We start from the raw sequence: 15,080 nt of genomic DNA on the forward strand, positions 1-15,080 counted from the left end.
AAACTATATACGGTGAACAAAATGCTCCAACTCTGGCTGCCGCGGTTGATGTTCCCATCCCAATATTCCTGGAAAAACAAATGTTTTCAAATGAGGGCAACATCGTTTTAAAATATCTTTTTTTCACAGAGATCTCTGAATCTAGTTCGGAGAAAAGTTGCCTTTTCTTTAAACAGACGGAGACAAACAGTCTTAGAGGACATTTAGGCTCGGTCCGTCGAGTCAATTCTGACAATAATATGACCTAAAGTTTGATAAACCAAAGGCTAGCACCACTCGTACCAGAGTTGGGTAGAAACTAAGTTCTGGCCTCCTCTAAGAAAAACGTATTTATTCAAACGAAACTGACGATTAGTGTCTCCATTTGCAAGATTTGAAGATCCTTTTAGTTTTGTTACTCCAAAGCAAGAGCTACAAAAACGTCTCACATCATGTCATAAAAGTAAAAAGATAAAATGAATGAAAATTATGACCTTACCTCATAACTGTTGGGAATAATTCCGCAGAGTAGACGTATGCCAAATCAAAGGCTATGGTGATGGCTATCTTGGCGAAGACCATAGAGAAGATTATTCTACCAGCCAGCATTCCTTTATGGCAGTAAAAGAAAGAATAAATCAACTCGGGAAATCTCAAGTTAAAAACAGGCAAGTATTAAAACATTAAATACGTATACGTAAAAGTTAAAACAATTGTGTGAAGAAATATTCTGCAGACTTCCCCACTCGCATCTCTCAGATGGCGATACTTGGAAATATATATATATTACCTCCCGAGGGAACTCCCAAATAAAAAGGACGGGGGGGGGGGGGGGTGTTTGTCGGAAATTTTGAAAAGAACTTGTAAGAAGTACCAAGATCCTGTTTTGTGGGCGTGGCCACCAAGAGGTACCAATTCTAAAACAAAAATTATCTATTGCCATATATTTTTTTTGTCAGCTCAATACCCTCAAATGCGCCGCAAAATCGCCCGCTGTGGACCTTTTGAGGCTGGACATTCTAAGAGGTAGCGAAGCTGCCTTTTTAACCACTAAAAGGTACGGCGAACGCCCTGTTCTTCCCCTCCCCCCCCCCCCCGGATCACGTACAGTTGTTCATTTTTCTCTTTGGCCTGAATATCACATCAGTTCTATGCTAACGCTATTTTTGTGTTTATATATTGCTAAAGTATTTTCAATGTTATTCAAATAGGGTAAACTGGCAGTATAGTGTCGGGATTAATTCCGCATGCGTGGAACGTGTAAGGAATCAGTCACGTAATAGGAATTGTTTTCGCTATTTATATAAGCAGATATAATACATGCGCGGAGCGTGTGGAAACTTAAGTGTAACGGTCGACTCAAGTATACTAAAGTACTAGTTAATATTGTATCCACCGAGACTCTACAGGCGGGACGGATCATAATAGTGCTTGTGTCGGGTTATTTTAAGATGCAGATTAACCAAATTCATTTAATGCTTAACAAACCTTTGTTGGAATTGTCTTGTGTGGTGAACAGTACCGCTCCAATAGAAGAAATCGCCGCGAGGATCAAACTTGCCACGATGACTTTTTTCCGACCAAACCTGAAATTCAAAATTAAACCCACATCTACTGTCTCGTGGTGTGAAACCGTCGAAGATTAAATAAAGGTTATAAAAATTATTATGATTATTTCTTTTATATCGTTATAATTATATTCAAGTGAAAACATGAAAAAATCACCTATTTGAACCACGGAACAAAGATTTAAAGATGGTTGCATGTGAGATCCGTGATCGTAGTTTTGTAAGCGGCTTCGACAGTTAAAAATAATTCCTAAGAAATGTTTCAGCTTACTGTTGGTTTTAAGCAGAAGTCCATATAATTACGTCAAAGCACTATGAAGATTACGGCTATCCAGCTACTGGGCTCATTCTGGTGCATGACAAAATTCACACGCTTAACCTTTCGCAGGTGGGGAATTCGAGCTGCTATTTGTTCCCCCATATCTGAAGCAAAATGCTGAGTACCTGTTTGACGACCACACGATAAATGGAAGGCAAAACACTTCAATAAAACTTGTCAGGAAAAAGTTCAGGTACAGGTTTCCACCAACATTAGGAGTGCTGAGGTATACACCGTAATAAACCATGCCAGATACGAACCTTAAAAGACAAAAAAAACAACGTAAACAACCACTTATTCTACGACCAGACCCAAGTGAACAGTGACTAGTCATCTCACTTCGTCTAAGAATAAAAAACGCGATATGATGATACCCGAGTAGCATCTATGTAATGTACAAAGACAAATCAATACGGGCCGACGCCTTAAAATGCAGTGACCATTGCAAGTAAGCGAGCTAGAAGGTGTAACTTAAGTTTATAACTCAGTGGATACAAGGGACTTACCTAAAACAGGACAAGCAGAGAAAACTTCATAATAGACATAAGCGAGTGATTTTTTTCACTCAGTATTTTGTAAAGGAAACAGGACACACTTTTTATCGAGTTGAAGAAACAATCTCTGAATGTTTAGTGGCAGGCGTCGGTATAAACAATCGCCTGTGGCTCAAGGTTTCACAGGATTTCACTACTTTCCCAAACTTGCACTCATATATCCCTAACTTGAAAGAAGCACTTCTTCTGCGGGCAGAAAACAGTGAAGAACTGAACTTAATTAATCAGTGAATTCTTCACCCATTCAAGATCACTTTACAATGTAGCCAAATCTTACAAAAAAAAAGTTTATAAAAGTCTCAACTTTGGAAGTAACAAAAATGACAACGTTTGAGCAATAGTAACTACATTAACAATAACTGAATATTCCAAATTGATGCGTACATACCAAAGATACCATGACAGCAAAGACTTGTGGGCCATCTTTTTGGACGAGAATAGGTCACGCAAATCTCCCATTCTAACCTGTTTTTCTGGTTCGTATTGAAGTTTCTCTTCCGGCATTTCCTTGCCGTTTACTTCGGCGATTCGGTTGAGAATTACCCCAGCCTCTTTTAGCTTTCCTTGTAGTATCAGCCAGCGAGGGGATTCTCTGGTGATGCTAGCACGTTATAAAAAGATCTTTAAGATTCACCATTACTCCTCAAGTTTAAATCCATTCAAATTAAATCCAATCCTTCAATTCTCCAGTGAAGCCGCAATTTGAAATCGAAGGGTAAAATTTTAAATGGTGGATCTCGGATGAGTTTTGTTTTCAGTTAATTAAACGAAACATATCGCACCCGTTGAAAGATGCGTCTGGTCGCAAATTCCTTTACATCTAACAGCCGTATTTTAAAAGATTGTAATAGGATGTCCTCAGATATATTTATATATCTATATAAAGATATAAAGACAGATCTTTACATTTTGCACGGCATATATTTTTTGGTATAAAGCACTCTTAGGATAAGTGAAAAAATTCATTCACTGTTTTATCCATTTGTATATCTATATAAAGATCGTTCAGGAAACGGTTACACATCGTAGCACGTTAAAACGAACAGTTCAGAAGAAAAATCTTGCAAAGCAAATAAACATTGGATTTACTTGCAAGCGCGTCTACAGTGAGTAAATGAAGAAGTAACGGGAACACTTACAACCATCCGAGAACAATAGGAATGCCTGGAACTCCAGTCACGATGGCCAATGTTCGCCAGTCACGAATAAGGTATGCAAGAAGGTCCAGGAACAGCAGGGATAAGGTCCAGCAGTACCACAATGACACGCCAATCATACTACGATGACGAACACCAACCATTTCCGTCACTAACACGTAAATCCCAATGCTAGCACCACCTGCAAACATGCCGAGACTCAGTGGGATAGTGATGCTCTCATGATTAGTAGTAGGGGAAAACAAAAACGAAAACGAAATAATAATGATGATGATGATGATGATAAGGAGAAGAAGAAGAAGAAGAAGAAGAAGAAGAAGGAGAAGAAGAAGAAGAACAACAACAACAACAATAAAAATAACAAGAGCAAGTAGAAAAAGAAGAAGAAGAAGAAGAAGAAGAAGAAGAGGAGGAGGAGGAGGAGGAGGAGGAGGAGGAGGAGGAAGAGGAGGCAGAAGAGGAGAAACAAGAAGAGGAAGAGGAACAGGAGCCAGGTGAAGTGAGGAGCAGAAAACGGGGATAAGCCACCAGGAAGAGGAGACACAAAATAAAGACATTAAACACAGTGCGTTTAACAGCAAAACTATTTTAACATTTTTTCCCTTTGGTCCGCAACTTATGATTAAGTCAGGACGATCCGATATTCATTTTGCATGATTCAGTAACTTACCAACACCAAATCCGATGAGGAAACGGAAGACAGCAAACAACCAATAGGCATGAGGGAAAGCGGTTAGAAGGCTAAAGACACCGATTATGAAACCATACACATAGATTGTATGTCGTCTGCCAAGCTTGTCTGCAAAAGGACCAACACTTATTCCACCGAGTAGGAAGCCCAGAAAAATCATGGACGACGCTATAGACACGTAGATTGCCTTATCGCAGACGAGATCAAACTAAAATAGGAAAACAATGATAATACCAGGGCTAGGTTAAAACACCTGAAAGTTGTTATTAAACCATGGCAAAAGGTTTAATTTGGGAATGGTGAGCTAATATCTGGGATGGGTGATGTGTAACCCTGCGATCGTAGTATCCCATCCAGGGAGGAGCAGAATTATTCCTAGTCACTTTGCATACGGCGGCTGCGCCCGTAGTACGAACGCCAACCAAAACTGAGCTGTCCTACCGAAACGACACAATAATAGCCTTTTTCTTCGCAGCTAACAAAAATAAAGACATTAGCAAAGCTGCTTTGGCCTCTTCTAATAGTTAACTTAAGAATTCCAGGTTTAATTTGACGAGGAACAGCATATTTTGTTCAAAATAATACAACTATTATCCTACCTGACGACACTAGACGAACTACGAGCGAGTTGCCATGTCGGACGCCGACGACCCATTTTTTGGCGCCAAATTAGAAGCTTGGAGACACAAAATGTTTCGTATTTTTCACTTTTTGCAATCTGATTTGTTTCTTGGAATTGTAAATCCATTTTCGTGAGCCACGGTATTTAATGCCATCTCCAGTGAGAAAAGTGGCCTGATTTCAATGCCTTTTCTGTTAACTTACATTGACGTCAGGACAGTAAAGTTTTTCCCGCCAGCCGTATGCAAGGCAGTTCCTCTCGCTGAAACTAGAGGTACGAGTGACCCTGGTGGCCCACTAGGCTTGAAGGGAGATTCTACTCTCTAATCTTACCTCGGTCGCTACAGATGTGTAATCATCATTAAACATCCACTCGCTCCTATTGAGATCACATCGCCGTTTGTCAGACGGTGGCAAGGATGTTTCGTTAAAGCGGCACTGGCTGCTGTTTGCCACGCACTTCCATCCCGGATCAGGAGTTATGAAGGTCATGATCAACACCGGAAAGCCAAACCAGAAGAAAACAAGGCCATTGCAGCCGAGCAATAATAGACGCTGGTATCGACCAAAACTTCCGATTTCATCGAATACCTGATCAACGGTGAGGGCCATTTCTGTAAGAAATAACCCAAAAACGCTTTTGCTCACATAGAAAAGTTCACGTTATTAGCCATGATGTTGCTTCGTAGGTCCTTAAAGAGATGTGAGCGTTACTTTTGTACTACAACCTCGAAATTAACTTTTTGCATTATTTTGCATTATTTTGCTTCATCATTTGGTTTCATTGGCCCTGAAAATCTCCATTCGGGGAGTGAGCAATGAAGATATTTATTTATTTTCATTTTATTTGTTTGGAGGGGCCAGGTCGGAGAGTGAAAGGGTTTGATGGTTTGACAGCAAGCGCGAGTTCCGGGAGAATGGTCAAGTTTTAAAATTTGATAGACAAACTGAGTTAACGACGGGTCGCGTGTCTTTACATTAAATAATTGCTCCTTTTTGACCACAGAGGAAACTAAATTATAAAACGATAAGAGCTAAGAATGAAGAAAAATTCGATATTTGGCCACCTTTGTCGCAGACGTTGCTATTTAGGGTTGTTGACCTGAGCTTCCTATTTTGAAAGCTCCGACAAAGCTCCGGGGCATGGAATCAAATGATCTCTTCCATGGAATAACTGTTCCCAGGGCGAGTTCCTGCTAGATGGGAAACCGAGTGGTACGGCAATAACCGGATCCTGATCCTAACCTGGGAACCGGGTATTTCCCATGAAACGTTCCTGTTGTTTTTTTCAACTGAAGTTTTTGATTTTCTAAATTACGCCCCCATCCCTGAAGGTGCATGGCTCTGGAACCACGCCCCTAAGTGTGTCCAGTGTCAGGTAAATTCGGTTTATTTGGCTACTGGCTGTAAGATTTTGATAGGAGATTTAATGGGAATCAGAAAGTCAAGCATTTCTGCTGGGAAAAAGGAACATAGATAAATTTGCCAGGAACAATTTAATTTAAAGCTTTTCGCTGCTAACAAAATCGTTTAGGGTAGGTTTCAATTCCCTAATTAGAAGAGTCTCCTTTATCTTGCAATGTGTATCTGACCGAACTTTTGCTAATATCTCAAAGTGGTCCCATTTTAAGTTGTGACTAGTTGCCGTGACGTGGTCTGCGATAGCAGATGCATGACAGCTACACGTGTTCGCTTTAAAATGTTCAGTTTTTCTGTCATGCGATCTACGTCTTGTTTTTCCAATGCAGAAATCCTGGCAGTCCCGACAACTAGCCTTATACACAACTTTTGACAGTTGGGAGCGGTTGATCCTATCTTTTTAGGGAATAAAAGACTTGATGCGATGAGCGCTTTGGAAAAGTAACCCTAAGATCAACGCAGCCATAAAATTTATCAATGCAGGTCTTCCAATCCTGGTTTCGAGCTTCGGATTCACGATCGAAGCTGTCGGCTTTTGGGTTTCCTTTCGGCTTTGACCCAAATACGTCATTCTGCTACTGTGAGCCCTCGTCGTTTCACCGATGTTGGTAGCAATTTGAATGTCTTCCGTTTCTGTAATAAACCCCCAACCTAGGGGACCAGGGAGGTCACACTTCGTCTGGCCTCTAACCTTCGACCCTTTCGGCATGGGTGACCCTACCAGGAGTACAAGACCCCAGCCGACATAGCTCTAGGGGTCACTGAGACACACAAACCATCCCACCGCGGTAAGGTGGTGACCTCGTGGGATGGAATGCAGGTCTTCAGCTGTTTGGTAATAATTTTGCATGGTACTCCTAAATAAGGTAGAACTAAGATAATTTCCTTTTTCATTTTAATTATATTAAATTAAAATTGCTTATTTGTTGTAATGGGCCATAATGGGCCATAATGGGCTGACGACTTGGTAGTGTTCCTGAAAATCAGTTTTTATTACAGGACTCTAAGCTTGGACATAGTTAATAGAGGGAAATGGTTGAAAAACCCGGTTAACACCAAAGAAACAAATAAACAGGCTAAGATTTATGTTGAAAGGTTTTTGACCCTGCACATCTTTTGCTTTATGCTCATTTACTATGTATTAACTACATAATGCTTCTATTGATTAGTTGTATCAGCACTTATAACCACCTTTTGTATTTTGCTAGGTTTTGTGCTGGGTCAATCCCCAAATAGCCGATAAAACATACAGCAAAGAACATTGACATGTTTCTTAACCATCACTCTCTTTAACAATGACTTGGGCCAGAGGCTTCGAGTGCAGGACCACCTGCTATAAATTATTTTGTTAGTTTTCGTGTAATGATCGTCTATGCATGCAAAGAGCACCGTGATACCGAGCCCTTGATCCCAAATTACTTACACCCTATCAACCTGTGCGAATATGTTGGCGATAATTATGCGTTATTACGTTTCAAGTTCCCAAACTGCATTTTTGCCTTTTGCAGGTACTAAGTATAGCCTGGCTTCAAGCTGGGTCCTTACTCTGGATGGAGGTTTGCTAGTAACAGCCTTTCTCCCCACCTCTTTGGAGCCTCCGCGTGCAAGTGCCCGTCACGGATTATGAAAACAGTCATGTCTTTTGCATAGTATTTAGCTATTACTGAAATAATTAGGCTCGGATTTATAATTAAGTTCTTGGTTCTCATAAACCTGAAACCTGTAATCTAAAAGAACGTTGCTGGTCTACGCTACTAGCACTGTTGTCTAACATCATGTCTAACTGAAAATATTCTGATGCTGATTTGTCATGTATAGGTCGTGAGTCCTTAAAAGGATAGCTATTCACGACGATCTCGTTATCATAGCGCATGTGTCCCTGAACCAGTGGTCAGGAACACGACCGCTGGTCAAGAGTGATGCGAGCTCTCTGTGCGAGAGCCATGACAGAGACAACCGTAGACTACGAGTAGTCCCTCAGCTTTCGCTCAGTCCGTCGTGCGTGACGCCGCGAAAGAAAACTGCGTGAAAAAAATAGCCGCGTGAAATCCTGGGGGCGAGGAGCGCGCGAAAGGAGGGACTACCGCCTAAGCCAGGGAGTTTGACCTTTTTGCGGCCGAGTGATTTTTCGGTGTAGGATTTCTTATCTTGACGCCCTCTTATTATCGCCTGTTGTCAATAACCCCGGGAGATATCCTGAATAAAACTGCTCTACTCTACTCTTCAAGTACCGAGGCAAAAACATGCCGTGAGAAGTATATCTTCGTTCGGTGTTCGTTCAGCGAAACTGCCAAAGAAGTTTTAAAAAGAAGACGGCGAAGGAGGGATCTTGTAACGATTGTTGCTGCGTCCGTAGGTATAAGTCTAAAAGTTATTGCGAAAATTGCAAATGCAGAGTTTCAACCGAAAATTTACCTTAGGTATTTGACATAGGAGATCATCCAACTGCGGTGAAATGTTTGCCGATAGCAGCGGAAAGTTTCAGGTGAATGTCCGGTTTCAAGTGAAAGTCCGGTTCAATCTTTCAAATGGAAGGCAGAAATGCGAAGCTCAGTGAATTCATATTCACTGAATTGTTCTTGGACGATGCTGTTCTAACACGCTCGCAGTCGGGTTGGAGGCGGAAAGCTTTTCCAAACAAAACACTTGCTAAATTTAAATCTTTCCAAAGCCTGTTGGCAGCACGGCTCGCGAAGCGCGATTCCAACGCTTCGATTTGTTCCGGTTCCAAAACATTCCTGCAAGATGTTACACGTATCTCGAAAGTTGACAACGCGTTGTCAACGCTCCTAACATAAGCCATCATATTTTTGCGTTGTAAGAGCAACGCATAATTCAAACTCCCTGGCTTGGGTAGACTACGAGTAGTCCCTCTTTCGCTTAGTCCGTCGTGCGTGACGCGAAAGAAAACCGCGAGAAAAAACAAAATGGCCGCGCGAAATCCTAGTCCCTCTTTTCGCGCGCTCCTCGTCTCCACCACCTAAGCCCAAGAGTTTGAATTATGCGTTGCTCTCACAACGCAAAAATATAATTGGCTCATTTTAGGAGCGTTGACAACGTGTTGTCAACATTCGAGATACGTGTGACGTCTTGCAGGAATGTTTTGGAACGAGACCAAATCGAAGCGGTACCAGAGCAAATCGAAGCGTTGGAATCGCGTTTCGCAAGCCGTGATTTTCTTGCGAATCTGCCAACAGGCTTTGGGTAGATTTAAATTTATCCAGTGTTTTGTTTGGAAAAGCTTTCCGCCTCCAACCCGACTGCGAGCGTGTTAGTGATTTCGCCGCTCGACAGCATCGTCCAAGTCAGCGAATATAAATTCACTGACCTTGGCCTTTCTGCCGTCCATTTGAAAGATTGAACCGGACGTTCACCTGAAATTTCCCGCTGCTATCGGCAAACATTTCACCGCAGTTGGATGATCGCCTATGTGAAATACATAATAAATTCTCGGTTGAAACTCTGCATTTGAAATTTTCGCAATAACGTTTAGATTTACACTTACAGACGCAGCGAAAATCGTTACAAGATGCCTCATTCGCCGCCTTCTTTTTTAAAACTTCTTTGGCAGTTTCGCTGAACGAACACTGAACGAAGATATACTTCTCACGGCATATGTTTTTGCCTGGGTACTTGAAGAGTAGAGTAGAGCATTTTTTCAAGATATCTCCCGGGGCTACTGACAACCGGCGATAATAAGAGGACGTCAAGATGAGAAATCCTACACCGAAAAATCACTCGGCCGTGAAAGGGTAAACTCATGGGCTTAGGCGGTAGTCCCTCCTTTCGCGCGCTCCTCGCCTCCAGGATTTGGCGCGGCCATTTTTTAGCGGTTTTCTTTCGCGTCACGCACGACGGACTAAGCGAAAGAGGGACTACTCTAAGACAACCGTCACTCTGGTTTTATTCATTTTGACCGTAACATGTTTGATTCACTTTGCCTTTGGCAGCGTTTATTAAGGGTTGACACATTGTGGTACCAAAATCCAGGCACTGCCTCCAGAAAGGGACTATTAGGCTCTTAATCGTATATGTAACAAAATTCTCGATCGTGATTTGCTCTCCGTGCGCCTATTTGTCATAATGTGTCAACTGATCTCTAACGTTTTACATATGTTATCATATATCACCCGCACGACTCGTCACACAGTAGTAAACGTAACGCCCTTGAGCTAAACAGGAACAAATCGAACTTGAAGGACCATAGTAAAATCTATAGTTATGTTTTTATTTGCATGCGTGCAGAAGCAAGCTTAAGCCTTAGTTTACATTTAGCGATTAAGACGGTCTGGCCTCTGGCCTCATAAAAAAACCAAAAAACCAAACAAACAAACAAACAAACAAACAAACATAAACCAGTATTTCGGTGCATTGTAGTTGCAATTGATCATGCAACAAAAATGATGTTAACTGCAAACTAGTCTAATGTTGTTTAAGATCGGTTTGTCCATTTGTAACAGGAACTGGCCTTTTCAGCTTCAGTCAAGAAGACTATCTAGTTGCGTGTTATACTGGCATAAATTGTAGTGGAAAAACAAAGTCATATGCAAATGTCTTCAAACCTACTTGTGTTTACGTTTGTCGTCGAAACGAGTCAGTCAAACAGACCAATGAGCTCAATGTTCTGTCAGCGAAGGAACGTAGCAGACGGATGGAAGTGGTGGAAAATGTAAACATTAGATACAATCATGATATTTTTGTCTGTTAATTTTATTATTAATATTATTTATCGACTTCGAGGCGCGCCAAAGGTTTGTAATTTATGTTAATCTTACTTTAACAATATTGTCACGACTCCAAATCACGAATGTTCAAGTTCCTAACTTTGACCTGAAATGGATGACATGGCAATAATCACGCTGGGAAACAGTTTTAATTTGTATTTCTAAAATTCATCCATCGGTGATAAAGGCTAGTACTAATAAGGATTTGCTGAGCTTTAACCATGCAACCGTTGGGCGTAAGATCAATGGCGATCAAAAGGCTTACGACGATTTACATTTTCTTTATCGGCGATCTTTGTTTTGTTTTAAGCTCGTACGTCTTTATCGACAACATTAGACAGAGTCTCGTCTACTATTGTACTTACCTCAGTAAACGTGGATGACAGAGTCAACTCCTTTCCTATGCGGACACCTTGTTAAAAACGCGCCCGTTATTCTGGTTTGTACGGCAGTCTTGTGAATTTATTAACTACTGAAAATGCCGCTAAAAGGCTTACAAAACCAATGACGCGTGGCTAGCGAACATCACATAGCCGCAGGGGGTATTGTTATAAAAAAAAAATTAAAAAAAAAACATATTTCACGTCTTTCCAATTCCGATGACTCTAGGGACCGTTCATTTTTTATCAGGTAGGGGGGGCTGGTGGGATTTGGGAGGGGGCCATGCGAAAGAAAAATGGCTTTCGAGGGGGGGGGGTCATCCCAAAAAAATAAGGGAAAAAGGGGGGGTCACGTGAAATATTTTAGTAAAACTTTAAAATGGCATAATGTTTGAATATCAAAAAAATTGCTATAGAATAAACATAGAAGGCAGGATACAAATTTATTACAAACTTTCCTTCTGCTTTAAAAAAACGTTTGGCGACAAAAAGCATTTGTAGCTACTGAAAAGAAGTATTTAACACAGTTATTTTCGAATGCAACTTTCACTGGCACTCATCTTCATCTTCGTTGTCGTCGAGTTCTTCGTCGCCGCTTGTGCTGCTATGGGAGTCTCTTTCACCGATGCTGCAAGAAGCAACAATCCTTTCCGTCAGAGTGTACACTTCAGGGTACATGAAGGTGTAAACATGATCTCTGACTTCCTGCTCAAGGTTGGTAGTGATTCTGCTTCTTGCAGCATTGGTGAAATAATTCCCTTCCAAGAGCTGTGCGATGTATGGCCCATCTCTTCTAAATAACGACGTGGCAACATCCTCAACTTTAATACACTCTTCCGGGACGGCCGTTCTAAGAGGGTACACAAGGCATTGTGGAAGATCATTTCCTAGCGGGTTTCCAACACAGATTCCATAAACTCGTTGGACGTTGTTTTCAGTCCGCTTCCTCTTTCTTTCATTTGACTTTCTGCGGTTTTCTTTTTTCCTTCTCCTTTTGTTGATGTGCTGTTTGAGTATGCCCTTGAATATGCGGTTATAATTGCTCTTATTTTCTAGTGCTTCCATGTCCTGCGTGACCTTCGTCAACTTAGCTTCTATACATTTGATCTATTTTACATTAAAACTGTGGGCATTCATCAATTCAGGTGAGGGAGATGCCAATGAGAGACCAAATGCCACATGCTCAGGGCGAGCCATAATGAGGAGATCCGAAATTGACTTCTCTTTCTTTTGATTTGTTTTTCAAACAACAGCTCTCTGTAGTATAGGGATTGTAAATATTGTCTTCACAGTGAGCACAAAACGTGAAGTAGGGGGATAATAGAGAAATATTAAAAAAGTTGAAATCTAAATATTGTTTGTTCAATTTTTTTTGGGGGGGGTCATCCCAAAAATGACCGCTATAAGGGGGGGGGGGGCACGTGAAAAAATTGGTAAGCTGAGGGGGGGTCACGCGATTTTTAAATGGTGCTGACCAAATCCCACCAGCCCCCCCTCCCTCATAAAAAATGAACGGTCCCCTATAGAGCGGAAACAACGTGCAAATGTAGAATAACGACAAATTCATAAATGTTGACATGCAAAGGAACTTCTCTTAACTCTTAAGATCACTTATTGTCCAGTATTTCGTTTAATATCGATAATTTATTCTTATTACCTGTTCTCAGATGTGAAGTAGCTTATTTTTAATTAACACCATTATTTACCTAAATCTTGAGCAATTTCCTCGAACTTATCTTGACCGGAAGATCTAAACGTTTAGCAATTTCCTTTACGGATGTTGGTATTGATAAGACTTAGTTGTTTATTTTGCTGTAAACCTTAAAGTTCACCTGCCATTATTATCGTACCCTGAGCATATATAAGCATGCACGTACTGTACACTTTTTGATTTACCACGATTTACCTTGATCTACCTTGATTTACCCTGCCTTACCTTCGACCTATGTCCTACGACGTTTATTCTGCAATAAAGAAGACAAGAGAGTTCCAGATCTGTGAGAGTCCTTGCTGACTTACTGTCCGGCTGACGAGAGACAACGGCCCTGTATCTTTGGCATTGAGTAGCGAGTGTCGTGCAGCGAGCCTGTGCTCTTCCGAGCTTTCCCCGCCAGGACAAGTCCGTCCGCCGTTATTCCTGTATTCACAGCACTCAACCTGATAGTTCATATCCGTCCCTAACCGCACAGTACCGCACGGAAAACCTTTCGCTACAGTAGACTTTATTTTAACTCAAAAAAGTTTCAGAATTGGTTTTCCGTTCTGTTTTATATAGGTCCCCAGAATTCTCTTCTACGAGCTTCAAAAAATGCTGGAAATGCCCTGTCACGATATTTCACAACTTCCAGATTTCCTGCCGACTCAAACATATGACCCATTTATCTGAACTAATGGCAAGGGTGGATTTATTTTGGCACACGATGGACATTATTCTATCACTTTTGCTGACACGTACAGCTAGCTTTCACACGTATGCACACTGACTTGTTCAAACTTGTTCAAGCTCAGTTTCTATTTTGGCCCTTAAGCTGACATTCCAGTGTCGCGTTATTTTACTGAGCTACACAGTCCTGAAAGCGTCAAGGATATTAATCATTGAATCATTGCTAAGCATTGCCTTGCCTGTGGATGCTTACTTGGAATTACTGCACTTGGTTAGATGTTATAGACGTGATTCAAATTTTATTTTATACTTTTATTTTTATACTGCCCAGTTGTCATCATGATTTACTATAAAAACATAGATGTTGATGTTGTCACGTTTACGCAATGCCAGCGACGAGCAGGGGTATTGCAACAATAAAAAAGTCAGGTATCCACTTCGCGTCTCTACTTTGTTCATATACGAGATGTGGATTTCGAGGGAGAAAAAGCAAACTAATTACAAATAGTTTTATCTTCTATGTTTGGCAATGGAGCCCTCGTATGCTTTTATTAACCGTTAAATCTTGGACACTAAACTAACACTCTTCTTCTCCGGTCATTTCAACTCTTGAGTTAATGATAGGGAGAACTCAGGATGAAACCCACGAAGTAGGAGAACTTATCTGTTGTACCCTGTGGAACTGTGCAACTTTAGAAGGTAATGACTGCAGTGGCTGGTCCAGACCTTCAGCTAAGGGGAATGCCGCGGGGTGGGGGAGGCGATTTTGTTTTGCTTGCCCTGCCGGTTTTTCTTCTTTCTGTGATTTCTTCTTTTTTTACCACTCCCCTAGATCCGCCACTGGACAGATTTTCAGACTTGATGTCTCGCATACAAGCGTTTACATCTGAAGACTTCTTAACAAGCTTATTCTCAAAGCTCTCGCTCAACCCTGACTCTAAGGGTATCTCGTGCACGCTCATAAAACACTTGGAAGTCTCGGTCTCACGATTTAAAAACTCAAAATATCTCACTGAGGTTCACGAAGAAAAATGTTAGTCTCGTAAAGTCTCGCATGTACCATTCGCCACCCCTAAAATCAGTAGGCTCCCAGGGTAGACAAATTTTCTCAATAAGGGGTTGCGTGACATTTCGGCGGTAAGCTCAGCTCAGGAGCTTTACTTATTGAAATGAATGTTCGGTTGCCATTTCTTTGTGCAACTATGATCCTAATCGAGAATATAAAGTACTTATTGATCTTACAAGCTGAATACGAAATTGGGAAACAATACCCATTGTTTCCCGG

General features: G+C 41.2%; 1 protein-coding gene across 3 annotated transcripts in view; it reads right to left on the minus strand.

Annotated features, from left to right (window-relative positions):
• Nucleotides 1-13,790, minus strand: part of LOC110044031 (solute carrier family 22 member 15-like) — a 17,696-nt gene extending 3,906 nt beyond the window's left edge. The window contains exons 1-10 of one of the 3 annotated variants that reach the window (XM_089277076.1): nt 11,398-11,487; nt 10,875-10,932; nt 5,223-5,503; nt 4,248-4,476; nt 3,560-3,758; nt 2,809-3,021; nt 1,992-2,126; nt 1,468-1,565; nt 479-590; nt 1-68 (exon numbers count right to left, since the gene is read on the minus strand). The exon at nt 1-68 is cut by the window's left edge and continues 5 nt beyond it. In XM_089277076.1, the coding sequence (XP_089133202.1) occupies nt 1-68; nt 479-590; nt 1,468-1,565; nt 1,992-2,126; nt 2,809-3,021; nt 3,560-3,758; nt 4,248-4,476; nt 5,223-5,501 (1,333 nt within the window). In that variant the 5' untranslated portion in view covers nt 5,502-5,503; nt 10,875-10,932; nt 11,398-11,487. Of the gene's footprint in view, nt 69-478; nt 591-1,467; nt 1,566-1,991; nt 2,127-2,808; nt 3,022-3,559; nt 3,759-4,247; nt 4,477-5,222; nt 5,504-10,874; nt 10,933-11,397; nt 11,499-13,348 lie in introns of those variants that run through there. The other 2 variants (XM_089277075.1, XM_089277074.1) reach the window with 2 other exon arrangements.
• Between the last annotated feature and the right edge of the window lie 1,290 nt (nt 13,791-15,080).

The sequence above is a fragment of the Orbicella faveolata genome, unplaced genomic scaffold (assembly GCF_042242905.1).
Source record: "Orbicella faveolata isolate gen_17 unplaced genomic scaffold, um_ofav_v1 contig_46, whole genome shotgun sequence".
Classification (NCBI taxonomy): Eukaryota; Metazoa; Cnidaria; class Anthozoa; order Scleractinia; family Merulinidae; genus Orbicella; species Orbicella faveolata.